Below are 27,214 nucleotides of genomic sequence, written 5' to 3'. Positions count from 1 at the left end.
TGCCTCCACAGCAGGCATGTGAGGGAAGCTCTGTGCGAGAGCATGAGGCACAGCAAGCACTCGAGGTCTGACTCTACTTTATTTGTCTGGGCCCAAGGGTGAAAGGGCACAAAATGGGCCTGGGGCAGAGGAACAGAGATTAGAGTCAGGTGCCCTGACCCCCCAGAAGCATGTTGCACTGCTTGGGTGAGTGGAGCAATAGCACAGTCTGTCTTTTTGTCTGGGAAGATGCATTTTGGGAGGACCCCATGCTTGACTGCTCTCAGGTACCTTTGTTCATTGCTGTCCCTTCCTTCCTCGAAGAGTTTCATGCCACAGAAGAGATTTGTTTTTGCTCTTCATGTTCCCCCTCTGTGTCACCCATCAGCGGCTGCCTCTTCTTCAGCTCCCGGTGATACTTGGCCATGAGGGAGGCATAGATGCAACCGTAAGCAGCTGCCACCACCATCATGATGCAAACAATGCCACAAACCACGCCTGCGATGATCACAGTGCCAATAGCTCGGCGCACGCTCACAGGCCTATATCTCTGTTTCTGAGGGCATCCCACACTGGGCTCCACCTCTGGTTCTGGGCCCGATTTAGATTTGGAAGGAGTTGGGCTTCCTTTTGTGCAGGGTGGGCCAGTATTGTCCAGCACAGTAGAGCTGTTCTCATCATCCAGCTGTGAGCAGTAGTTAAACATCTCCATGGGCACCATTCGCATATCCTTCCCTTTCAGCTCCTTGGGCAGGGTACATGCCAGCTGGTCGATTTTCCCACCTGTCCCAACAGAGATAACAGGAGTGAACCAAGCTTCATCCTGATGCAGTGCTATGGTAAAGCATTTAAAGACAACAGAGCTAGATCCTCAGGTGCGAAATGTTCCTATGACTCCATTCGTACCTGGCAAGGATTTGCCTTGCACAAGCCAGGCACAGCAGCATTACGATTTTCAAGTGGGGAACTGCTTTGTTGTAGCCTTGGAGCCATAAATCCAGTGCCTCACGTGTGAATGCATTATTGAGTAAAAAGAGCATTCAGAGAGCTTCTCCCTACCCCAAAAGGCAGCCATGACCTAGCACAGGGTGTTTCTAGAGTTCAGGGGTAAGAATGAAGTCAAGAAGTGCTGCAGACCTCCATGTGTTGCCAGATCCACAGTGCTTGTGAAAGGTGGAGGGAGGGAGGAATGGCTGCACCTCCATGCACCAGACAGAAAGAGCACGTGGTATCCTTTAAAATGATTGCTTTGCCTGATTTAGAGACATTTTGCGTGCCTTAGTCCTCCATTACTGGAATGGCTTGAACCATGGCAGCTGGCTGGGATACTTCTACCTAGGTGGGACTTGACAGTAGAGCTCATGGTTCATGATACCTGTGTAGACATCTTTCAGGCAAGACCTGAAAGCCCTCTGAAACCATCTATTAAGTCAGCCTAATGCTATTTACTGAATTACATAAGTGTCAGCAGAATCATTTTAGAAAAGGAGAAAATAAAGCAAAAAGGTAGGACCGAGCTCTATCTTCTCAGAATAACAATGGACACACAGCACCATCTTCTAACAACTAATCCACCCTCCCCCCGATGGAAATAGTGACAGATGTTGAAACAAATGCTTGAGTGAGTTTGGGCAATTTCTTTTGAAAGGGGAAAAAAAATTAACTCTATGCTTTTTATGGATTGTGGGATATGAGAGTCAAAAAAAATAAAAAAAAAGAGAAAAGTGGCACTCGTATCCTTGTGTGATTCTGCTCTCACACATGCATATTTCAGACTGCAGTCTAGCCATAGGAGTAGATAACCTCTTCTCAGCATGGCTGTGATCAGCAGGGATGTGACAGCTGACTGCTGCTATCCACATGATTTGAGACCCTTTCCTACTCATTGGTGCAGTGACGGACAGTCAGGCCTTCAATCATCATTCCTGCAAAATGTGCTATTTTGCTTTGAGTTGCAGGTCCTGAAATCGTGTCAGTCCGTCAGAATTCCTGCACCACGATAGGTACCTTCCTAGCCTTCAGGGGAAAGCTGGAAATACAAACTTGTCAAAATACGCTTGTTTTGAAATAAGGCTTTTATAGCCAGTCTGACCTAGGGACTGACTTGTTAATTTGAGTGTTTGGGTTTGCCAATATTAGTTGTAATATTTTCCCAAGCGGCGCTGTTTCCTGTGGTCCTTTTGCTGAAAGCAAACCTGATGCTTTGCAGCCAAATCCAGCTTTTATTTCCCCCAGCGCAAGGAAGAGAACCAGACAGTTGTTTCCAAGCTTGAAAAGCATTTTTTCTCTTTAGGCATAAAGGGTGAGGGGACTTTATAATTCTAAATTTTGAAGTTATTTGAGGAAAGTTCTTTCCCCTCAAAAAAAAATAATTTAAAAAGAGTGGTCTTTGGGATTAGAAACAAAGCAAGGAGGCGGGGAGTCTGAGGCTGTAGAGGGCTTCTCGGACCTGGCAGCGTTACTGTATGAAGTGCAGCAGCACTGCGCTGTCTCTTAGCCTTACAGCACTGTCCTCCTCGGCTAGGGTCTGGAATTCAGGTCAGCCTGATCTGCCGGACGTGTCAGCCCGTGTTTCTTCCCTTTCCATGAACAACTAGCGCTTGCCAGCTCCGCTCCCGCTGCGCGAGCACCTACCTCGGTAGGAGAACCACTCCATCCAGTGCTTGAAGTCTCGGAGATTGCAGTCGCATTCCCAGGGGTTATCCCCAACTTGGAGCTGCTGCAGGCTGGTCAGTGGCTCAAAGGTCACCCTGTCCAGGCTCTGCAGGCGGTTCGACCTGAGGGAGAGGGAGCGGAGAGCGGGCAGGTCATCGAAGAGGCCCGAGGGTATCTGGGCCAAGCCGTTGATGGAGAGATCCAGCTGGCGCAGCAGGGCCGTATGCTGTAGCAGGTCCTTGTCCAAGGCCCGGATGCTGTTGTTCCTCAGCTGCAGCTCCGTCAGGTTCCCCAGGTCACTGAAGATGTTCTGAGGGAGCTGGTCCAAGAAGTTGTTGGATAGGTCCAGCCTCTGCAGGGCAGAGAGGTTGGAAAACACCGGTCCCGGCAGGATGCTGAGTTTGTTGTTGAGAAAGAGGAAGGTCCTGGTGTTTGTGGGGATGTCTGAGGGGATGGAGGAGAGGCCCAAGCCACTACAGTCCACTTCCAGGTTACCGCTGTTACACTTGCAGGAGGAAGGGCAAGCAAAGAAGGACTCTGCAGCACACAGCGACAGCCAGCAGCCGAGCACTGGTAGGTGAAAAGCAGGGGAGAGGAAGAGAGAGAGCACGTGTTAGAGCAGTGCTTTCCCATCCTCACCCATCACCTCTTTGCACACAGCTGTGGCTACAACACGACCCTCACAGGAGGACTCTTCGCCACAGCGCCCCGAGTGAAATAAGCTTCCTCACAGACAGATCCTTTTACTGCCAGCCTGCACCCTGAGAGCACAAGTTTCCTGTGAGCCTTTTTTTATGAGCAAGTAAATAAATATCCTCCTAGTTTCACATAGAGGTAAGGACAGTGTATCCCAGATGACTTTGCTGCCAGAGCTGGAGCGTTGGATCCTGTCAGAAGAGGATGGAGCAGAGAGCAGTGGGAGATGTCACCTCTGATAAAGGACAGCTACTTCTAAAAAGTCAGAGTCAAGAGACAAGTCACTAGTACGTGTTTAAGAAGCTCTATTATTTTTTTTAAGAAATAAACATGAATGAAAAACTTTTAAGAAAAATCAAAACTAAGCAACCAACATCTCGGTTTTAATCCTGTGGCTTGGATCACAATCTTTGTGATGTCAAGTTCAAGTCTAAGTTAGCCACTAAATCATTTGCTCTCCATATCTACAACATCTTATGTGGGTCTTGTGGCAAAAAACTTTTTTTTTTTTATGAATTAGATTACATTACAAAGGTGTGACCAGGAAAGCTATTAGGAAGTACCAATGAGATCCTAAGCCACCAAACGTTTTGTACTTGCCATTGCTCTCAAAGTAGTTTCTGAGTCCCACAGCAGTAGCCCCACAACCATCTCCTCTGCCCAAAATTACCCATAGCAAGGGAGAAATGATGAAAACATTGCAGGCTTGTAATTGAAGAAAGGGGTATTTGGAAAAGGGTTAGCGTACATCCTCTTTCTCCTATAGTGCCTCAAGTGTAAGGTTGGACAATCCACAAGACAGCATTTTTTAGAGCTGTTCTGGATCACTGTTCCAGACATGGGTTCAGGTCCTGTGAGCAGTGTCAGGGCTCTAATTGTCAACCCTCCTTGGGAGCCAGCAGCTTTTAAAACTTTCCTTTCTGTGACAAGGAAACATCAGCAACAAGAAAGCAAGCTTTGTGCCTCCTGTCATTAGAGGAGTGGGAGTTCTGTTTAAGCAGACTATGTAAAACATTTGCATCCTTCATCCTAATTCCTTTTGTGGAATTGAGATTAATTGCTTCAATGTGGGAAGCAAATTCAGCTCCCTTGTGCTTTTTAAGATGACGAGTTTGAATATTTGACTAAAACTGAAGTAGGCTTGTCTCTGCTTCACGCCCTATCACTCCTCTTCAGAGAAGGCAGTCATTTGGTCTTGGTAATCATTAGGGGTGAATCGTGGCTAAAATAGATGCATTTATTGTCTTGCTGTTCCTTCTTGGACTGGAAACTAGATTCCTCTGCCCTGCCTGCATTCCTGCTTTTTTTTCCCCAAGAAACAATAAACAAGTGTTTCATTTCTTGACCCAAGGAGAATTCTGAAAAGACTGTCGTAGGAGAGAGAGCTGGTGGAGACCCGTGTTGTGGAGAAGCTTTGGCTGGAACAGCTCTGCAGTTAGTCGTGGTTCTTCTCTCTTCCCTCATGCCACTGTCTCTGGAGTTTAGTCTGCCTCAAGTCCTGTCATCCTATGTCAGTTCTTTTTGTGTTCCCAGTGATCCTTGTGAGAATTGGCAGATTTTTGGACTGGTAGCCTAAGGAGAGCTACACAGTTTGGATCCTGAGATATATGACTTTATTAAGGGCCAAGGGATAAGTGCTCAGAGAGAATGTCTCTGCCTTTTTTTTTTCATCCATCTTTCACAGTTCCTTCAAGAGATTTTTCTGGCCTACAATTGAGATCTCAGGTGTACATCAGCCCAGGCCATGCCAATCTGTTCTTTTAATGATAATTATAGATCGTTATAGTGAAATATAAGAGAGATCCCTATCCTGGGCACCTCTGTGCTTTCTTGTCATGCAAAAGTTGGGGTTAACAGCAAAGATTTCCATGAAAGCAGATGATAGCCTGTGAACTGGTGCAGTGCAGGTACTGGCTGGCTGGGCGATATTTAATTCCATTCAGAATACATTGCTCTCTTGTTGTAGGAAAAGAATTAAAAGAATGAGAGCTAGAGTGGGGAGGGGAGAGAGAGACATGAGTCACTCGAGTGACCCCATCTTTTCCTAGATGCTTAACAAAAGTACAGTATTAATAATAGATTGACAGCTGTGATGATGAGATAACACTTAGCTTCTTTGTATACTGAGAAAAGCAAGAGCAGACTGTGTAATGCGATACAGGTGGCATTCTGTTCAGGGCTTATCTCTCAAAATACCTACCTGCCACTGGCCCCCGGCTGCGTGGCTGTGGGGTGCCACCAGTGGCGGGTAGGAACAAAGTCTCAGGCATCTGGCTGTGGTTATGTTCAGGAACTGGACTTAGGCCAAGTTTCTGCAGCCATAAAGGATGTGCCAAAAATTGTCTTGTTGTTACCCATATACTGCTCTGTGCTCTTGAAAATATTGTACTAAAATCACAGAGAGGAGAATGTTTGATTTTATTTTAGGTCCCTGTGAGAGATGCATCCTCTGGAATATGAGCTAAGACCAAGAAATTCATTGCACTGTTGAGGATTCAGCTTTACAAGGAAGAGAGGGAAGCAATAGGCAGAACTTGAAGCTCTCTTCCAGCCCTGCAGAAGTATGAGTAGTGTCTGTTTTTGTGTTAGGAGAAGATGAAGTTACTTCGTGTGGTGTTTGGTGACTCTAGTAGGTGGCAGAAAGCTGATCCAGGAATATCAGATTAAGTCAAGACTCAGTAGCATTCATTGTAAATAATTCATACAGCAGCCCAGTCTGTGAGGATAGATTACAGAAATGCCTGTTTTCTGGAGAAGGAAATAATTCACCCAGCTTCTTACAGTGGCAGCCCCAAATTTGATGGGATTGCAGGAAAAAGGGAAACCACAGGTCTGCTCAGCTGCCTGGCCATGCAGTAGTGATGTGCACTCTCCGAGTGCTCCCTTTCCTCTGCTGTAGTCCCCAGGTGCTTCTCTGAAATGCGGGTACATCCCCTGAAGGCCCTTATCACCCTAGCAGTTCTGCTCTGCACTCAGGAATGTTGTAGCAGATGCCCTGGTCCACTGGGAAGAGGCTGAAGGTTTACAATGTAATTTGAAGCGTATCTTCTTAATTTACTCTTTGATTTTCACTACAAGTGGCAGTGCCTAGTAGGAGAATTCTGCATTTGCATCCTGTATTCCCTTCGAAAATCTGTCATGACTTCTTCTGCCATGGAGAGCTGGGAGCCTTGCTCAGCAGCCTACGTGCAAAGCCCTAGCACAGAGAGGAGGCTGCAGCTTACATGATGCCGATCTGAGAAACGCTCAGGGTAGATCTTTGTGCGGTGGTATCTGTCTCACTGTTTCTCACCTGTCAGGCCCACTGGAATTCAGAAGCAATCATCACTCACTGTCCCACTTTAAGCCCATCTTCAGCTTTAAAGTCTCGTTCTCCCTCCCAGCTAGCCTGGCCTCTAAAGGAATCAGGAATTAGTTCAAACATCTCCATTCTTAGCTGTCCCTCTCCCCTATTCTTAACCCTGGTGCGACCTATTTTCTTCCCACTCCCTTGACAAAGAGGATCATTGTACTTAGTACCCGAGTAGACGTTACTTACGGCAAGCCTCCTGCCACCTCATGAGGAACCTGCTCCTCCACCGGTGGCCGGCAGTTGCAGGCAGCATTGTTGTCTTCTCCAGCGTGTCTTCACATCCACCAGCCAGCCTGGCGCACGGCCCCACAGAGCGGAGGAGTGAACCTTGTAGCCTGCCTGCCTGGTCCTGGAGGGAAGAGCAGAGCAGAATGGGTGGGATTCAGTTTCCTGCCCACAGGATCCAGGGCTGGACGCGGTGCTCTCCTTTCCCCTCCCCAGCTAGCTTTGCCTTTGAGGCCTAATCCCCATTTGGGAGGAGAGCTGGAGGATGATGCAGGAGGCGCGGCATGATGAAGGCGCAACACGAATTCACTTCTACCCTCGCAGTACGGAAGTAAGGCCTAATTCTCATATGTGCCGAAGAGACAAGCCTGTGCTTGAACAGCCTGCTGCGGTAGCTCGGTGAGCCTGATGCTCAAGGTCAGCCTGACGAGCGGCTGAGGTGACCCTGCCGGGGCTGCCATCTCCAGCTCGCTCCCTCTCGCTGCCACGCGGGCTGCTGCCACCTGTGCACCCCGCGCCCTGACGCACGCTCGGGCTCACGACGTCTGGCTACCACCGGCTGCCAAGCCGCTTCTCCCCCCCCTCGTATTTCCCACCAGCGCTCCCTCTCTGCTTCCAGGTAAAATGGATGTGGTGCCTAGAGCAGGGCTGAGCAGAGCACAGCTTCAGCTGGGGGATCTCGCACTGCAGCAACTGCAGGAGCTGAGGAGCAAGCGAGCCTCCGAGGAGAAGGGAGGACCTGGGGCGGGGGAGACTGAGTGGGAGTGTTGAAAAGAGAGGAATTACAGCTTAATTAGAAGAAGGAAAAATGCTCAGTCTAATTAGAAACCCAAAGACCATAAACTCTCCCCTGACAATAAGTGACTGACAACAGGTCCCTCCTACCCTCCCGCTTCCCTTTTGGATACAGGCAGGCAGGAAAAGGGGAAACACCACAGACCCTCCTGACCCGCAGGCAGTCTCTGACATGCCACCCACCCTCACAGCAGCAGCTGGATGGACACATTTCAACCAGGGCACAGAAATAAACCATCCTCCATCCCCTCTGAGGGGCTCTGGCAGCGTCCGTAGCCATTATGTTAGATGGGCACTGCACTCCCACCGGGATGCTCTCCCCACACACGTGCCAGCTGCTCCCCTCCCCCAGGCTCCTGTGACTGATTTATTTGGTAAACTACCAGGAGATTTTTACATTAGCATCTCGGTGAGACAGATGAGCAGGTTCGGTGCCTGGACTAGTACATTTTGCGAGGCTGTTCAGATCATTTACCCAAATGCCAGTGCACCAGATAGAGGCATGCCTCTCGCAGCACCAAATCCAATCTCCCCCTCACCCACTGCAGCCCCCCGCTCCCAAAACTGAGCTGGGTGCCTTCCTGCAGCTCCTGCTGAAGGAGAAGCCTCAACAAATAGCTGTCCCCATTCAGTGCTTGTGCTCGCACCGGCTGCGAACGAGACTTCCAGCCTCCCCCATACCGATGGCTCTGCCCTGAATGCCACCCTGAAGTCTCCTCTCTCCGGCTGCCGGTATCAACAAGGGCAAAGAAAAGCCGCGAGCACTTACCTGGAGGGGCTCTGCCCACTGCCACTTCCACCCGGCTCCCCGGGCACTGCACAGTTACTGCCTCTTCCTTCCCTCTCCCTGCGTGACTTTCACTGCCGGCAGCAGGCTTTCCGTGTGCTCTATTTAACTCCCTACAGCACAGGAATAAACGGCAGAGTTAAGCTGACAGCCACGGAGCCTTATCTGGCTGCTGGATAGCGGGAGTCGCTCACTTCCAAATCCTGTTGCCGAACCATCACGTCCTGGCTTTCAGCATCAGGGGCTGCCTGCCACGCTCTGCCTTTCCCTCTTCCCCACCTTCGCTCCATCTAACTTTGTCTGGGTTATAGATAGCTCTGTTCCTCGCGCTCTTGCCTTTTGGCTCTGTTTTGTAACACCCCATCTGTATCAGCTGGCTGAGCTCCAAGCAGGGGGGCTAAGCTTTTGAAAAAAAATATATATAAAAACAGCTTCCTCTGGGTGCTTCGTGACACCGCTTCCCTCTGCGATCCCCCCTCACTCAGCCCAGGCCCCCGCTCGGTCCCGGGGCTGGTGTTTTCCCCCCGCTTGCTGCTGCTCTGCGCGATTCTGCCACGCCATCCCCGGGGAACCGAGGACAGCACCCGCGTACCCGGGCACGAGGGTGCTGAAGGAGTCAGGGTTTGTGCCTCTGCTCCCTTCTGCTCTGGCAGGCAGAGTCCAGCTCCCGCACTCATCCCTGGTACCTCGCAGGCGCCTCTTCCTACGAAGCAGTGCCAGGGCTCAAGCACCGAGTGCAGGGTGGGAGGAACAGACGTGTATAAATAAGCCCTTTCCCTATGTTTAGAATTTATTACAGTGCATAGTGATTAACACCTGTTCAGGCTTTAATGCTGTCTCCTGCGCTGCAACATGCACAAAGATGGAGGCGCCTTGATAAGCCCATGATTATTTTAAAAGCATGTCACACAAACACAGCGCTCCCTGCCCCATAGATAGCATCCACGCGTTTGTGCACTCAAACACGCTTCTAAGGCTTAAAACCAAGTAGCGTCATACACATATGCAGATAGAGTTGCTAATCTAGCTTACATTTACAAATACGTCTGCAGAGTTGGGCTAGCACACATACTTTAGAGTTTTGTGACCCATATTTATGGAGATCCATGTCTTGCACAGAACTGCCTGCTTCTCCAAGCTTAGCATATGCTCAGGTGGCAGGGCATTAGCTCTGGAATAGGTGGAGGTTCCTGAACGCTGAATTGAAAGGGCCAGCGAGCTTCTGCATTTTTACCTTGAAGTAGAAAGGTTTTCTCTAATTTGTCTTGAATTCTGACTTAATTAGCTGTTGTCAGGTGGTCCAAGAGATGCTTTCTGGTCTGCAGAGCACCAGCCAGATGCAAATGCAGCACTGGGAACCTCATAGCCCTTTGGCCAACCAGCACCTGCCCACAACCCAAAGCTTTCCAGAGCATCACCAAAGCTGCCTGGCTGCCTTCAGCCTTAGAGCTGGGGACATTTCCAGCAGTGGGGACTGTGCCAGACCTAGGAGTGCCCCAGCCCAAGCGGAGAGGCACCATGCCATCCATTCTGAACTAGTGTGGGATTGATGTGTTTGGGAGCTTAATGCCAACACGCAGGGCTGGAGCTCCAAATGCTCTGAATTCTCCCAGGGGCTCTACAAACCCAGCGTTAATCTTTCTTCTGGGCTTATTGGATGGTTCCTTCTCCCTGGAACAACTTCTCAGCTGAATGCCCTATGATCCGTGGGACACGGAGTTCAGAGCTTTCTTCCACATGCTTGGAGTTGAATCTCTCTTCCAGATTCTGGAGAAATGAACAGAGTACCCCGTGGGGCTGGTGATGGCCTTTTCTTCTTGCCATTTGGTATAGGACAGTAAAGCACAACTTTTTTAGTTTCAGCTCAAAGCAGCAGAATGAAATCATCCATTTCTTGCCGTTGGCTTCAGTGGCCAAAAATACTCTGTGCTGAAGTGCCACTTGGACATTCGGCCTGCTGTCAGACTTCCCAGAGGACTCTAATGAGGATTCCCCTAATTAGCTTAAACAGGGAACTTTACTGGGGGGGGGGGGGGGGGGATGCTGGGAAGATTGTAATGACTCTACAGCACTTGCCAGGGCATAAAAGGTACAGCAGGAACTATCAGTGTCGTGTTCTTCCCTTCTCCCTGCCCAGACACCAGTAATGTTTGCGGTATCACTCTAAAGCCTTAGCTTTCGTAAGTAGGGTCCCAAGGAGCATGCTGAGAGGGTGGGGAGGGTTTACTGTTTACTGCATCCACATACTGCTTTAGTAACACTTCAAAATTCTGTGACACCTTCTATCCAAAGCTTTCCATCTGCTTTACAAATGGCTTTTACCATGGTTGTAGGTGTTGCTGCTGTTATTTTGTGTTTAATGACCCCCAGAAGTAAAGCTGCGGTGGTAGCCAGTAGTGCCTCTGCACTAGGCAGGTGGACAAAATTATCCCATTTTCCCAGCAGGGACACTGAGGTATGGAGCCAGGTGACTGTCCCAGCGTGTCACTAGGATGAGCCACAGTCACAGGCAGGGCTCTGTCAGCAACCAGCCGGCAACCTCTGTCTCTGATTCTCTCTCCCAGTCCTTTGCACTAACGCTTGGATCATGGCTTGTGGATCAGACTCCTTTAACAGTCTGGCTTACTAGCATCGGCAGGGCATGTGGGTGACCTATATTATAAAAGGGTAGGTAACAGAGGCTGCAACAGATGCCAGTGATAAATTATGAGAGAGTACAAGCAGACGTTCATCCCTCCCCCATGCTCTCCCTGATGACTGATGGTAAAGTCCCTTTCCAGTGCTGAATTGCTCTAGCCTTTATCAGAAAACCACCAGTGCAAGGGAGGGCATGGAGGACATTTAAAGGAGATTATTCTTTTTCCCCCCTTTTCTTGTTGCTTCTAGGATTCCTGTTTTATTGCCGTTGCCCATAATAGAGGGGGAGAGCGGTACCCCAGAGCCCAGTGATTAAAGTATGTTGTTGTATGTCTGTTCTTCCATCAGTGCTCGGAGGGCAAGAGTCTGTACACAGAGGGAAGGGAGATGCATCAGCCATGTCACCTGATTACAGCAACTGGAATTTCATTAAGTAACTTGGCTGATGAACCCTAGCAGGCAGTTGTACTCTTCTGCAGTATCACATAAGGGTTTAGATGGCGTGGAAAAGATGCCCATTCTTGGTCCCTCAGCACACCTAGGTCAGTCCAGCAAATTATTGACCACAAGAGTTCACACTGAACCTCACTGTCTCAGCAGTAGCTCCTCGTTTGTTGTTTATTTGGACTGCAAAAGAAGCACCCAGACGTGGCAGCCAAGCTCAGCAGCACTGTAGAAACATACAGTGTGTGTCACTGCCCCAAGTGAGCCTGGAAGCTAAATAGCTGGGGGATTCATTTCCAATGCTTGCTGATTTATTAACACGTGTGTTCAGGATTTATTAGTGTTGTGCTGTCACAATCAATGGAAAGCACATTTTAAGTTCACACCAGAAACCCAGCTGCACAAGAAATGGTGCCATCTGACTTGCAGCAATCGATCGCAGCAAAGCAGAACACCTCATACAGAAAGCTGTAAAGTAAGTACAAAGCATGCAAAACCCACTCAGTGTTGTAAGGGAATCTGCCACATTCCTGACTCGGTGTGAATAAACCTCACCCTATTCTCTGGGATGTGAAGGGGTCAAAAAGCTTCTGATCTTTGAAATGACAATGTGTAGGCACCTCTAAAATGCAAATGTGGTTGGTGATAAAAAAAAAACATTCCCTCCCCAAACGCTGCCAAGAAAGGTCAACTTTATCCCCATTTCATGTAGGGGTAAACTATGTTAGAAGTAAAAATGACTGCTGAATTTGGCTGTCTGAAATATCAGCTGCCCAGCCCTTGATACTTCATCGTGGGCTCACATCAGTTCCCAGCTCAAGATTTTCAAAGCTGCCAAGTGCAGTGCTTGCGCAGAATCATATGAGCTTGAGAATGCTCTCCTATCCTGCAGAAATTTGTAGGGCTTAGCAAAGTTACACAAAATAAAGGAGTTTTGGCAGGGCTTCCCCAAAGCTGCCTGACTGGGCTGCACCGAAATCGGGAGAGGAGCCAGGTGTCTTGATTCCTCATCCCGTACCTTAACCAGGAAACATTATTTGCATCCCCAGTCTCCCTGACCAACATACAATAACAAGACTGGGAAAGGTCAGAGGGGCTGGAAATCCCAAGGGCATCCGTCCTCCTGGAAGCCTCTGAGAAAGCACAGAGCATCCCAGGGGGTAGCACTGGTGGGAAAGACCCAGATTGCTGTGGAGAAGTGGGATTCCTTGGGAGGCTGTGGAAGCAGGTGGGGAGACCGGGATATCCAACGCGAGAGTGACAGGAAAGTCCCAGCACAGCGAGAGCGCGGCATATGGAGGAGGCCCAGAGCAGCAGCAGGAGGAGAGCTGAGGGGGCAGTTGACAGGAAGAAATCCAGCCATGTGTGTGCCAGCATCTTCTCTGAGTATTACTGAATGCGACAGACCACGTGCCTGCTTCCTTCAGCAAAACGGAGGCAGATGAGAAGGGAAGCGGGTGAGGGAGTGGGAGGGGGCCTCAGAGGAGAGACACGTGAGCTGGCTACCCAGTTTCCTCCTCTTTTTTTTCTTTCTTTTTTTTATCTTTTTTTTTTTTCTTTTCTTTTTGCCACAGAGTGATGTTTTTGTTCTTCTCACGCTGTTGGCAAAAATTGATAACCAAGTGAGATGTGGAGGGGGGTTCTGCATGAAGACTGAGATAACATTTTCTGATCCAGCCGGGAACAGTTGGCTGTGGGTGGTGGCTTGTCACCAGCTCTGCCAATTCTAATCCAGATCCCAGTTTTTCTCTCAGCTGCGAAGAGCCTTCTCTACAACTTTAATTTCCTACAGGGGTTAATCCCGTGGCCAGCAGTAGCTCAGACCCTTAATCCTTCCGCGCATCCCTTGGCAGAAGGACTGCGGCCACTCCCAGCTCAGCACATCTGAGGGAGGCACAGTTCGGCTCCCAGTCCCTCTCCTACACCCCACGAGCGTCCTTCAGCTTGTTGGCATTTAAAATGCTGCTCCCCCCTTCCTGCCGAGCCTCCCCTGTGGCTGGGTGCTGGGTGGGTGGCGTACCCCAGGGACAGGCTGCGGGAGAGAAGGCGGCTCGGTGGGAGAATCCCAGCTCGGTGGTACTCATCTCCCTCCCCACCCCACACGCAGATCCTTTTCACACTTCTTAGTTGGGTGGTGCTCTGGAACCAAAATTAATTTCTTTCTTGTGTGGATTTTTTTTTTTTGGTTTGTGTTCAAGAAGAAGAGTATGGGCCCATGTTCGCAAAGGGTTCTCTGAGGGCTCAGAAATCTTGAGATGACCCAGTGCTCTCCTTGGATCCCTTATTAGGGTCAAAGGGTGCAGCAGATCCTAACAGGGAAGGTACCAGCCTGTCTGAGATGACAGATACATTTACATGCTCAGAGTAGTAAATGGAGGTGCGTCGATTTAACAGCCAGATACGAAAATCTAAGTTTCATTATCAAGTGCTGAGTAGCTCTCCATTCACAGTTGTGTCCTTGGAGAGGCAGACATCTGTCAAACAGTACAGCCAAAGTGCCAAATCAGAGGTCTTCCAGATCAATGCCAAGACACCTGTTAAGTCTTATTTGGACCAAAGTGCTTCAAACACAGGGCTTTCTCCTTGTGCCTCCTAGTTCCTACGGTCAGGTGAGGTTCTGCAAGCCTACGTGGTGCCATGCATGCGAAGTGTCCCACACCTATTTATCTGCTACCATTCCTGTATGCAGTAGCCCAGGAGCTGGTTTTGCCTTTTTTCATAGCCTGTCTTCTGAAATGTGTCAGGCCCCCAAGCACTAGCCTTCCTGGTGCTTGACTCTTGTTACTTTTGCTTCTGGGAGCTGAGATAGTGCCTGGTGGAGAAGCCAACGTGATGCAGGATTGCTGCCACCTAAGCTGCTGAGCGAGAGCATCCCTCCCACTCTTCCTCACCCAGCACCTTGGCTGCGCATCCCTGGCTGCTGGTTCCTCAGAATCAGACCATCGGCTGCAAGGGTAGCGGCCTCCCACCTTGGCAGTTGGAGCAGGAGGGAGAGGAGGTAGAAAACACTGGGATGAGGGAAGTTCACTGCCATCTCACTCCACGAGCCTGTGCCCCTGGCATGTTCACAGGGGCTGGGGGTCATCTGTGCGTGTGCAGTGGTGGGGCAGAGCACGGGACGCTAGCAGTAAAAATCCTCTCTGCTCTTACCGTAAGGGGATCAGTGACCCAGCACACACACGGCTCCTGGCAAACCTCCCAAGGAAAGGCTGACTCTCATTGTTCACACATGATGCATTTATACTGAACTCTGAATGAGACCTTTCGCTGATTTCTTTTTCTGCCCTAGTGAGTTGCATAGATCTGTTTCACTTGGTTGCCACTGTGGCCTGAGTACCGTGGTGCTGCCTGTCAGAGAGAGCCGGGAGCTCCTCTCCCTCTACCCCATCATCCCCCATCACCTTCTCAGAGCATCCAAGAGGGGCATCCCTGAAAAGTCCATGCAATCTGCACAGGGTCCGGTCTGCTGCCTGCAGCTCCAAGGGTGCCTGAGGCTCGCTGGGACACGCTTACACTCTGTACAAGCTGGGAACACTGCCCACAGCTCAACGAGATGTGGTGACAGCTATCACAGCCCAGAGCTCCAGCCAGGATCCTCAGATGCGTCTGGGCCAGCACACACATCACAGCCCCATGCTACGGGGCTTGCTGAGCCTGGGGAATGTCTTCAGATCTGAGGGGACTTTAGGTTTTCTGGGGGGTTGCAGCCACAGAGGAGGTACAGGCATGGCAACATTCACATCCCATCAAAATCACTGGATGCAGAGCAGGGCCCACTGCAGACCCTCTGTCCTTACAGAGGCTCCTCTCCACAAAATCTCAGCAGCAGCAGCAGCACACGCTACTTTGGGGAGCACCCAGAGGCAGCACCCGTGCCTCCTCCAAGTGAGGAGGAGTGTGATACCAGGGCCTGACGTCGGGGTGGCAGCCTTCACCCGCAGCCCGTCGTGGAGCTCAGACCTGTATGGCCCTGACGTAAATTTAGGTCTCATCCTTCCCGTGGTGGCTGTAAGGTGTTGCAATGTATAAATATCAGAAAGTATCTTGTTTTCCCATTCATAAAAAAGCAAGAAATTATTATTTTCATTTTTAAAAAGATGGCTACCTGAAAGAATATGCCACTAGGTTTGCAAGGGCAGGTACCTAAAAGTGAGGCAATAACTACACAGCCTTAATTCATGCGTTACAGCAGAGCCTTTGCTTACCCGAGCAGGTACTGCTCAGGGCCCTGTGCCATCCTCAGAGTAAACGACACATGATACTCAGGCTAACAATGAAGATGTTGTAACAAACAAGGCTATTTTTATATGGTCAGCATAAGATACTAAACCACAGCGTTGGCAGCTGGCCACAGTCTGTACATTCCTAATTTTGCGGGTGCCCAACACGAGACCCTAGGGGCCATTTTCCAGAACTGCTGAGTACTCACAGCTGTTTTCCAAAATGCTGGCAGCCTAGCCAGTAAGCTGGTACGGTCTGAAGGAATTAGTGGCACTGAGAGCCAAGAGGCCCCAAGCTCGAGTCCTGCACCTGCTGCTCCTTCACTGGCTGGCGAGGGGAGAAGTCTCTCTCCCCTTCAGCAGCGAGGAAAACAACCACTCTCTCTTGCCTCATCAGGAGCACAAATTCTCTATCATCTGTGAGGCAACTATAGCAGCAAATGTCTTCAGAACACCACAAGACGATGCACGCTGATGTATTGCCCGCGGGGTTGGGATGACAGGCAGTAAACAAATAAAAGAGGCACGCGCTTCAGTACCAAAAAAATAACAGCCCCCTGCTTCACTCGCTGAGCACCATGGATCTGGCACCCTGAATGAGGCAGACTCATGAAAATAAAGAGAGATCAAACCAGTCAGGACTGCAACCCAGCACAAGCAGCATGGTGCCCTGAATCCTGACATTTCCTAACTTTCAAGTGCTTGTTTTTGCAGTGGGAATAAAACCATATTTTACATAAACCCACACCTCACAGGTAAAAGAAGCAACTTTCCCTTCAGTCTTTCCAGCCTGCATTTGAAATGATATATAGAAAGAAATGCTACTTCTTGGTATTAGGGTCTCCGGAGCCACACAAAGCATTTTTGTGAGCCAGAAAAGCCATGGCAGGAATCAGGTATGCATTACGAAATGTTTTCATGCTGGAGAGCCTGCAGCAGGGACAGAAACAGCCCAGGGTGCTGACTCCAGCTCCTTCCCACTGCGAACTGGCGCACGTGTCGTGGTGTAGCACTCTGAGCGTTACCCAGCTGCCAGGAGCATCCCAGTATGGTCATCTGAATTACTGCTTGAGCCACCCAGGACTGGGACAGATGTCAAGCACTGTAAGCAGCTGCTTGTAACCAAACATGGCAAGTGAGGGAAGCTGCTTGGTCTCTCTTTTAAGTCAGCAACAGGCAAGTGTGGAAGAGTCACTGAAGACCTGCCCAGAAATACCCTGCCATGGGCTTGAGCCTTTCCCCAGCTGTCCCTTGCTCAGCTCCAGCCTCTGCCATTCTCTGAGACAATACATTCAATTGCCTTCGTGACCCTGTGCTGCTGCTGAATCTCCCCTCCTTGCCATGCTGGGGTCGCACTTCTGCCTCCAGCAGGCTCCTCTGCTTCTGGAGAGCTTAGAAAACCCTTCCTGCGTCAGGGTTAGAAAAGCCATGGGATGGGCAGGGAGCTGGATGGAGATACCCAAGCTGTGAGTACACCTTGCTAGCATGTGGCATTTGCTTCGCTAGAGGCAAGGGTGAAGCTGTGATCCGGTATAAAACTTACATAAGAGGGCTTCCCCCCTTTCTCCCTGCAAACCGCCCCTCTGCTGAGATTTGCCATAATTTCTCCGGGAGGACAAGTTACACCAAGAGAGGCAGCACTGATGTCTGATGGGGAGACAACTCCCTCAAGCCTTTTGCTCATGTGGAATAATTCCCTTGAAAATGTTGTTTGCCCTGAGCGGTTAGAGGAAGATCCTCCCCCCGAAAAAGACCCAAGTGACAAAGCTCAGAAGAAAAATGGTCTGTGATCACGGCAAGGCACCCCCTCCTCACCGCTGCTAGAAACATCCCCTGCTTTGTGACAAGTCCCTCTGTGCCTCTCAGGGAGCCCCTGTCTTTCGGGGTTTCCTTCCTAGCATGGTGCGATAGCATGCTGGAGAGCAGCTGCCCCGGCTTCTGTCAAAACGAGGTCTTCGTTTCTCTCGCCATCCTTCACTGGCAGATCAGGCACCGACGCAGAGCAATGCTGCGCCCTGCTACCTGCAGCTCGCAGCAGGGATGAGCTGGGGTTGGCGTGTTTGGTCTACCTGATGATGCACATTGTGGTCCTGGGGCCTGGCTCCTCAGCTGTGACCTGGTTGTAGCGACAACACCAAGCATCCTCTCTGCCCGGCCCAGGAGAGGTCTGATTTTACACGTCTCTCTCAATTAGAATGAGATGCGGTGGCAGCAATGAGCTGGGCAGGCAGCGGGAGGAGGGGGGCAGGATGCCCCGTGCAGTATGGATGTGTGCACGTGTCTGTGCACGCGTACATATGCAGGCACATACACACACCCTAACGCTCGCATATATGCTCCCCGCCTCAGCTGAAATCTGTAGGAGGCTTCACGTCAGCTCCTTCGGGATGTATGCAGTTCTCCCTCTTTTCTCCCAGGCAGATCTGCCCTCTGTGGCAACATTGGGAAAGGCTGTGAAGTTTCCCTGTGCTGTATTTTCCCCCTTCCTCCTAAAAGTTCAGAAATCACACGCTCAGCCTGCGGGGATTCTGGAAACAGCTTGGGGACTTATTTTTGGCTCCACTTGTGATAGGGCATCCTTCGCTTCATGTCCTGTGGTGATGTCTGTGAGCTTTGTCTGTGAAATTGTACATGCATATACACACACAGGCACTCTCACATGTTTACACACCCCCTCATCCTGAAGCCTGTTTACTGAATGCTGGACCAGTCACCTATGCAGTTTTGGTCCTCATTCCCTTCTCCATTTTAGGTTGCTCTTACTGAGACAGCTGAGACCTAAATGATACTCAGCCAAGCCACCGCAGCTGGGGTGAGCGGCACCTCCTGTGCTGGACCCACAGCACCAAGGGGGGACACAAGAAACAGGGCTCACCGGGACCTGCCCGGTACCTGGTGACCGCAGCACATCGTACGTAGCCCGTAGGCTGCACCTGAGCTGTCAGAGCCACGCGAGGGATGCCGGTGCCATTCACAACTGGGAGAAGTTGCTTCCAGCTGCCCACCCTGAAACTGGACTGGGACCAGTACCGTCAGCCTCCGCGGCAGGACGGTCGCTCTGCCTCATCGGGGGGATCGCTGCCCTTCAGCCTCGCACTGAGGACCTCGCGGTCCTCCCCAGGGAGGCTGCTGGTTCCCCGCGGGCAGCCCCCCTGCTCTCACTTGGGCTGGGGTGGAAACACGGCGGGGAGACGGCTCTACTTACCGTGCTCGGGCTGGGATGGACCCTCCTGTGAGATGGGCAGCTCTTCCAGTGAACCCTGTACAATCCCAAAGCCAAATCCAGCAGAAAGTCCCTCCGTCACCCGGCGAGCTCTCGGAGGACTCTAGTTGGCACGAGCTCGCTGGCTCGCTGGCCAGCCGGCCGGCCCACGCAGGGGGCCGAGGAGCTGCGTGCTTAGGTGGCGGCGTGGGCAAGGGGCCGTAATCCCCTGTAAATAATAAATAGGGGGAGAGGGGTGGCGAGCGAGAGGCGGGAGCGGCTGAGCGCAGGGCAGCGGTGGCTGGGGGGACATCTGCGACGGCAGCGGTGCGCGCACGGGAACGCGCACCCACAGTGCCGAGGCATCACCCCGCCAGGCGGGCAGGGTCCGATCCGGAACGGCCGGGGGAAGGGGCTCGGGGGATCTTCATCTCTCTCACCCCATCCTGGGGAAGGAGCAGTCGCTTGCCTTCAGCCTCTCCATCTCCCTCCTCCCCCCCTTGCTCCCTTCCCTCTCCCGCTGAACGAGGGTCGAGGGGATCGAGGGGGGCGAGGAGGTGCTGGGGTGGGGGGAGCTGCCCCAGCCCCTCGCCAGGCAGACTGGTCCTAGGCGCTGAGGCTGGAGAGGAGCCGCCGAGCCGGACTGCCTCCTCCCCGCCTCCCTCCTGATGTGATGGCTGATCACAATGAGCCCGGAGAGAAAGGCGGGCGAAGAGATGCGCCGCTGTGTCTGCCGCGTTTCCTATAGGGACGAGGAACCCTGCAGGGGAGAAAGCGTGGGGCCAGGGAGCGGGACCCCCTTCCCATCCGTGCTCCAGAGACGGAGCAGGAGGCAGGGCGGGTCACACGGGGACCTCACCCCACCGGGCTGGATGCGCCCTGCCCCGGCTGCCGTAGCACCTCCGTGCTCGGATGGAGCACATCCCGGCCTCCGCTCCCCTGGGGATTCGGGGAGAACTTGAGGGATGCTGGCAGGGAGCAGGGAATAGTGGTAGTGAGGGGAACGGGTGAGAGAGGGGAGCGTTTACACCTGCGCTTTACTCCCCTGGGCTTGGTGAGTGGTGGGCAGAGCGTGCTCAGCCAGGATGTGCAGGGTGTCGCACGCTCTTTCCCCTCACCGCAGGGGCAGGGACATCCCCTGCCCGCCGTGACACTGCCCGCTGATGAAGGGGTGCAGGAGGGACCCCAGTGCAAGCCACTGCCTCTGCGAGGCGTCCCTGCTCTCCTTCAGGCTCCCACAGCCTGCCCTGACGAACTCAAACCCCTCGCTTGCCTTTCTCCTGCTTGCTGAGGACCTCGGTAGCTAACGTTTGCAAGAATTACCACTTTGCTGAGCCGCTTCAGCTGCCTCTTCTGCGTGGCTCAGTAGCATAGGCAGGCTGCCTCGGATTTCAGCTTCTTGTTATTTTTAATGTGTCTCAAAGTTATTTTTTAAGTAACATTTTCAGCGGGCTTCTTAGACTGAGAGGGGTAGCCCCACTGCTGGCTTGAGCGGGAAAATGGGAATATTTCAGAAACAGGGAGCAGGGAATGCAAACGACAAGTACCGGCGGGGCTGTGCTGCTGCTCTGGCACGTTCTTTCATTGGAACCGCAGTTTTTATTTAAACATCAGAGCGGCCACCATGAAAACAGGTTTTGAATGGCAAGGTACATCTTGATAAGCGGGCCACAGGATGTAATCTTGCAACTCTTTGTTACGCCTTTGTGTGATGCGGCAGGCCAGAGAATTAAATCTTGAGAAAAGCTCCTTATGAGAACAGCATATGGATAATCAAAGAGACAAGCCAGGGAAGGCAGACAGAACAAGAGACAAGCAGAGGACGAGCTAATGAGGCAGACACGCTCAACGGAGGCATGAACAGGTGGAGGGGAAGGCTATTATCTCCGTGCTGAATGGCAGCGGGCGAAGCCGGAGAAAGCCGGCTGCGGCAGTGCAGCGGGTGCCACTTGCTGGGAAGCCGTGCACGGGTCTGGGTAGCTCGTCTGCATGGTGTAGCAACAGATCTGTATGCAAGGCATGCAGCATTGCTTGGCCTCGTGTTTTATTTCCTTGCTGGGGAACTACGGTCACACAGGTTATTTGCACGTTAGTGGGAATAAAACAATTAGCTGTGGTCTCCTCGAGGACTTTATGGTTGTTGCTGTGCGGCACACTGGGGCCACTCATAATTTCATGGACCTTGGTCTCTCTTGCAGCACACACTTTGCCACGGGAGCAAAAAGACCCATGAGTTGTACTTTGGAGGAGCAGAGGGGGATTATTCCAGTTTTCTCCCTTCTCATCTGAGCTGTGCAATCGTTGTTTTCCTCAAACTGAACTGTTGTTGTCCTCCTTTTTCCCCATCTTCACCAGAAGCCCAAAGGCACCCAACCATTTGTGACTAGCACCGGGAGGCTGCTCATGGCCTGTTTCTCCTGAGCTCATGTGTCTTCCTCAGGTCGACTGAATGCACGGAAGACTCTGAGTCCTTACCCCCTCAATGGCGAGGAGCCGTGGTGTCAGGCAGGAGCATGGGGCAATCCTTCTGCCACGGTTCCCTCTGATGGGTGTTGTCCAGGCAAACTTGACTGCAAGTCAGAACAGCCCCAAGATTTGCTTTCAAGGACCCCTTCAGACAGGGCAGTGGCACAAGGAGCATGGTGCTCGCAGCCTCCTGAGGAGCAGCCAGAACCGCACGCAGGACCGCTGCAAAGGAAGGAAAGGGCTGGTGCACAAGCCCTGCAGAGAGGTTAGAGCTGCAGAGATGGCATCCAAAGGACAAGGCTTGCTGGTGGGTGGCGCAGAAGGGTTAGATGTGGCTGTGGGTGACGTGGATAGAGGAAGGAGAGAACTGGGGACTCTGCTTTCTGTCCCTGCCACTGGCCACCAGTGCAAGCCCCAGCTACTCTCCCTTCTCGTGCTGCGGGCAGCTCTGCCCAAGTTAAGCAAATGCTACTCGTGCCTGCTGGGCAGAGGCAAGGACTGACAAGCAGGGGCTGAGATACCTTTGAAGATCAATTTGAGGATAGGTGTTCCCTTGGGCAAAAACATGAGCCACTCGGTTAGTCTCTGCTTTGCAAGGTTATTTATCTAGGTGTCAGCTCCTCTTCAGGTCTCATAAAAACTATATGGCCTGGGTAATGCTCAGTCCCACTGATGTGATCTGCTGTGATAACGGGAATAGCTCTTTCTTAAGATGTTGGAAAGGACAATGGTGAATTTATTTAAAGCTATGTACCAAATCAGATGGTCTCAGCAGCATCAGCACCATTTGCCTTCTGTCATGGACTGCTGCTTTGTCTGTGAGAGCACCATGCCAAGCTGTGATAGCCTGGGATAGCCCCACTGGAGATGATGAATCTTCACCAGGGCTGGACTTTCTCCTTTCTTTAGGTTCCTGGAAACAGATACAGATGAATCTCAGGTGAGCGTTGTGTCTCGTCCAGTTTGTGCTCTGTGAGGCTTAGGGCAAGGCAGCAGTACAAAATAATTCCTTTCCCCCACTCACAGGCAGTCAGATCCATCCTACAGCAGGGAGGGCTGGATAAGAAACATGCCAGTGATTGGGATTTCATAAGACATGCCAGCGATGGGAATGTGACAGGAAGGACACCGACACTGGTACAAAAGGCAGGGCTGCTGTACCATGGCTGTGATCGCAGCTGGTGCCAGGCTCTCTGTGCGTGCGGCACGGAAGTACACCACTGCATACTCCGGTTTTAATTCACATCCATCTGATTGAGAACATCAGATCAGACTGTTGACTTAAAAGCACCCACACGGTGCGTAGTGTGGTTCAGGTTTAAAAGCTCCTTAGCTAGGTTCCGTCCCCGCTTTGAAGCTAATTCAGAGGAAATCTGCAGCAACCAGCAACGCTTCACCCGCCCAGCATTGGTGGCTGTGAAAAAGAGCCCAAACCTCCACTCCCTGTACTTCCTCTTCTCCCTCACTGCCACTGCATTTTCTATTTCGAGGTCCTGCTTGAGGCTGTAATTCCTGCAAAGCTCTTTGATTCAACTAGTTGACACGCAGCCCCGTTGTTCCCCATCACAGCACCGGGATGCGCACGACTGCACTGGTTATTATCTGTGCTTGTAGGCAACCGACCCAGGGAATAGCTGTGTTATTCGGCCAGGGAGATCCTGCACGGCTCCTGCTGGTGTGGAGCTGTGTCTTGCTTCAAGAACACGATGCTGGGAATAGAAGAGAAATTAAGCTGAGAAATTAGGACACACTTCATTAAGAAACGCATGCACTTTTTCTTAGAGGAGCATGCACAAGGCTGGATGGGGTACCTGAGCAGTTCTAGCCTACGTGCTCCCATCAAGGGGCATTGATATTTTTGTGCTTTTGAGGTGGTTTAAAAGCAGCCTAAATCACTGCGGTCTCCCCTTGAGACAAGTGGGTTTTCAAATCCCTTCCTCACGCTGCCCTACTTTTGTCTGATTGATACCGGGTTGGGTAGATGAGCCTGGGATGATCCAAAAAGTCAGTTCTGGCCGGACAAATCCACAAAATTCAAAGATGAAAGCTCACATGCTCTCTCTTTTGTTGTGTGTTTTTTTGGGTTTGGGGTTTTTTTGGTAAATTTTTTTTGGGGGGAGGGTGCGGGGGGTGATGCTGTTGCTGTTAATGTGTTTGTAGCTCCGTAGTGTTCAGTGGGAGGGAGGTGTCAGCACCTCGGTACAGTCGGTGCCCACTTCCCCCCTGCCTTGTCAAACCTCTGACTCTCACTTGGCAGCCTGCCTCAGTGCTGGCCCGGCAGTGCATTTGCACTCAGAAGCAGGTCGCAATCGCAGCTCCATCCCATTACTTCGAGCAAATATTTACCCCTCCTTTCCTAACTTGTGTTTGTCTTTCTCTCTCTCTCTCTCGCACATTCCTCTGTTCATCCTCGCCCCTTTCATTTCCCGTAGCGGTGGGTGTGCAAATTAAGCTGGAGTTACTCCAACGCAAGTTTTGGATGGCCATGCAACAGGTAGGAGCACCAGCGATCACGCAGAGACAGTTTAATGCTCTTCGTCAGCGAGGTCGATGCTACATTACATCATGTGTGGTGCCGTTTTGGTGAGGGCTTTAGTGAAATTCATATTAAAAGATTTCTCAAGTAGATTAGCCGGAAGTCTCACGTTTCCCTAATCCTTCGATGGCACTAATGCCATGTGAGCTGTGAGTCTGCTCCGCAAATGCTGTGTTGACAGTCTCAGCATCCTGGCCTGGCATTAGCTCCGCTGCATACGACGCATTTAATTGTGGAAATATGTTTGTGCTCGGTCAGCCTTTCAGAAACCTCATGGAAATCTGAAATTTTGGGCACATGGGAAAAAAAAAATCTACTGCCTTCTTTTATCATCTTGGTAATGGTAATGAAATGCTACTAGCTTGCCAAAATAAAAACGATTTGCTCCGGGGATAAACTTTCAGTGCTGTGCTAATTTTGAATGCTTGGTGGACCACGAGAAGTGGAATAATTAAAGCAGCCCCCTGGTCTGAGAGGCAGGAAGGGTGAAACACTGCCCTGTCACCACCCGGGGGCTTTCCCGAGAGGTTTTGCTTTTGGGTGGGAGTAAGCACACAGCAGAAGCAGCTCTCAGCGGTCAGGAGAGGGAACTGCCAGCAGATGGGGGCTGTGCAGACAGGGGACCAGGAGGATGCTCGGAGGGGCAGAGCACGTGTGAGGAGCAGGAGCATCCAGCGTGGTGGCAGGAGGAGGCAGCCTGGCAGGAGGGAGGCAGAGGGACCTCACGTAAACACCGCCTGAGCTAAAAGACTTCCTTTTTAGCTTAAATATAAAAATCCCCTAAGGGCCATGCCCAGGCAGTTCTCACACAAACACACGCGCAGGCTTGTTTCAGGTGTTAATTGAAACTGGGGATGCTTATTACAGAAGCTGAAAGGAGGCTTGTGTGCCAAGTGCCTGTACACCGCGGTCCTGAGAGGTGCTTGTATGAAAAAAATCCCTTGCCTGGCTTCCTAGGACGTGACCGCAGCCTGACGGGGGGTGACTAACAGATTTTGTTTCTTCTCTCCTGCTGCCACACCTGCTGTGCCGTGCCGCTCTGGATGTCCACGCTGCTCCCCCGTCCCCAGCCCAATGACACCGATGTAAGTAGGCACAAGCTGGGACAGGGGGCATCGTGGTGTGCCTCGCCGCAGCTCTGCTTTGTGGTTGTGCGGTGTGTGTGCCAGCATGGTGCAGGCACTGTCCCTTGATTACATTCACTGGAGACAGCCCAAGCCTGCTGTAGCCTGCACGTGTGACCCCCCAGGCAGTAATGCTGCCTCGTTGCAGCCATGTTTCTCTGCTCGCCGAAGAAATGAGCCCACTGGGGATGAAGTCCAGAGCCACCGCTATGCATATGCCCAGGGAGACACAACCCAACGCTGTTTTGTGGAGAGGCGGGGGAGAGGCTGTGCTTGCATCTGTGGGCAAAGGGATGGGTTTTAACATCATCCCTCGAGCCTCAAAGAGCAAGCTGGAGTGTGAGCGATACTGCAAACAGACTTGACCCTCCTTCGAAATCGAGCAGAGGGATGGAAACCTGAAAATACTGAGTTTGTTCTGCAAAACTTAAAATGAGAAACAAAGCCTAACTTAGAGTAATGGCTCTGTTGTGGTTTGAAATGGCAAATTCACCTCTTCAAATTCAGAATCATCCAGAAGGGGGGCTGGGACTTCTGCGTGAGGGTTTTGCAGAAAGAAAGGACATTTGTGGGAGAGCAGGCAGGCTGTGCCACACATCAGCATCCTCCCCTGACCCTGGAAAACCTCTGGCAGGAAGGGGATCCCATGTACAGAAACGGCAACACCGTGTCAGCTTCCTTTCCTCAGCTGCCAGGGAAAATAGTATTGAGAAATAACACAAAGAGACAGACACACGCAGCCACCGCAAACCCAGAACAATTATGAAATCAATAAGCACCTGAAGGGCTTTGTTACTCACCACTTAACCCCTCGTGTCCCCACCCACTTCAGTGTTGTGAAACAGATGTCAAATCCGGTACCCAAATCCTAAATGAAACAAATGGACGGTGCCTGGGGCTACACAAGCACCATTCACATCCTATTTTATCATTAGCTGTCCGGAGAATAAAGAAACCAACAGCAGCAACAACAAAAAATCACCGCCTGAGAGTAATCCTGATCTAAAATACCATGCCATGTACTCAGACCAGATACTAGCAGATGCTGAAATGCATGCCGTTTTCTTGCCAGTGCACAGTAACTTCTGTTAGCACAGCCGGAGAGCTGGATGCTGCCCCCTTCCTTCCCAAGCACAGACACTGTGCACAGGCACTGACTGGCCGACCTGGGGCTGCTTCTTGTCTTGTTCAAGATGCCAGCGAATTTGCAGGGCTTTATGGGGTGCTTTTCCTTAGCAGTCCCAAGGGGGAGCGTGTAAGATGAGAGCATGCCGTGATTCAATTCCTGCTTTTTCTTTCCAGTGCAGTGCCTTGGATGGTGCCTGTCCACTGAGCTGTCAGGATGACGTAAGTTTCCCAGATGTCTTCTCAGTATCTGTGATGGAATGACTGACCACCTGCTTGGTGGAGGTCTTTGTCTCCCCAGACATCAGGTGTTGCCCCTCATCTCTCAAAACGTTGCACTGCTAGCGTAGGACCCTGTGCTGTTGAGACAAACCTGCAGCTTAGGTCTTCCCCTAGAAGCGGTGTCAACTGTGAGACGTCAGCTGAGCCCAGCGGGGACGTGTGGACTCCAACCAGCGACTCTAAGGAGAGTCCATCTCTTCTAAGGCTGTCCCACCAGTGTTCTGGTCTGCCAAAGAGAGTGGCTGGCAGTGTGACACGTGTATTTATGCCACTGCTCTGTATGTCTCAGGCGTAGTCAGGACACAAGATGCTGTGTCCTGGATGGTGGGATCCCCAGAGAATTATCCTCCTGTGTTCATCTAGGATCCTGATTTTTCCTTGTGAGGCCTGAAGATTTTCATCTAAATTCTGTGCCTCCTATTCCTGCTCCAAAAATAATATATAAATAAAAAATGATAACACCAGAGGAGAGGGTTATTTCATAAGTGTTTATAAAACTCTGAAACCTGAAGGTGGAAAATAGTTGATAACTTATTATTAAAGAGGGGTGCTCTCCAAATATCCTGTCACTGCCTGCAGGATGTCTCCCTAAATATGGTTTGAAGTTTGCTAGAGACCATCTCTGTCACAAACAGCTAAATACCTCAAAATGGAGGCAGAGAGGGAAAAATCAATGGTCCAAAGCCTGT

At 51.2% G+C, this 27,214-nt stretch overlaps 2 protein-coding genes across 5 annotated transcripts in view; one reads left to right on the top strand and one right to left on the bottom strand.

Moving 5' to 3' along the window:
- CACNA2D4 (calcium voltage-gated channel auxiliary subunit alpha2delta 4) overlaps positions 1–27,214 on the top strand; it is a 119,766-nt gene that overhangs the window by 76,187 nt on the left and 16,365 nt on the right. For both annotated transcript variants that reach the window (XM_066990273.1, XM_066990274.1), the window contains exons 27-29: positions 23,891–23,952; positions 25,065–25,079; positions 26,421–26,465. In XM_066990273.1, the coding sequence (XP_066846374.1) occupies positions 23,891–23,952; positions 25,065–25,079; positions 26,421–26,465 (122 nt within the window). The remainder of the gene's footprint in view (positions 1–23,890; positions 23,953–25,064; positions 25,080–26,420; positions 26,466–27,214) is intronic.
- LRTM2 (leucine rich repeats and transmembrane domains 2) lies at positions 61–19,955 on the bottom strand. Of its 3 annotated transcripts, none has more exons than XM_013172989.3 (5): positions 18,996–19,954; positions 8,472–8,602; positions 6,869–7,031; positions 2,614–3,204; positions 61–762 (listed from the first exon to the last, which is right to left on the bottom strand). In XM_013172989.3, the coding sequence occupies exons 3-5, from the start codon at positions 6,933–6,935 to the stop codon at positions 308–310; spliced, it is 1,113 nt and encodes a 370-aa protein (XP_013028443.1). In that variant the 5' UTR covers positions 6,936–7,031; positions 8,472–8,602; positions 18,996–19,954; the 3' UTR covers positions 61–307. The 3 variants fall into 3 exon arrangements, with proteins under 3 accessions (XP_013028443.1, XP_066846384.1, XP_013028445.1); XM_066990283.1 differs by lacking the exon at positions 18,996–19,954 and adding an exon at positions 9,082–9,609; XM_013172991.3 differs by lacking the exon at positions 8,472–8,602 and having other exon boundaries at positions 18,996–19,955.

The sequence above is a fragment of the Anser cygnoides genome, chromosome 1, assembly GCF_040182565.1.
Source record: "Anser cygnoides isolate HZ-2024a breed goose chromosome 1, Taihu_goose_T2T_genome, whole genome shotgun sequence".
NCBI classification, from domain to species: Eukaryota; Metazoa; Chordata; class Aves; order Anseriformes; family Anatidae; genus Anser; species Anser cygnoides.
The sequence above is the reverse complement of the archived record's forward strand: the minus strand, read 5'-3'. Positions and strand labels throughout refer to the sequence as shown.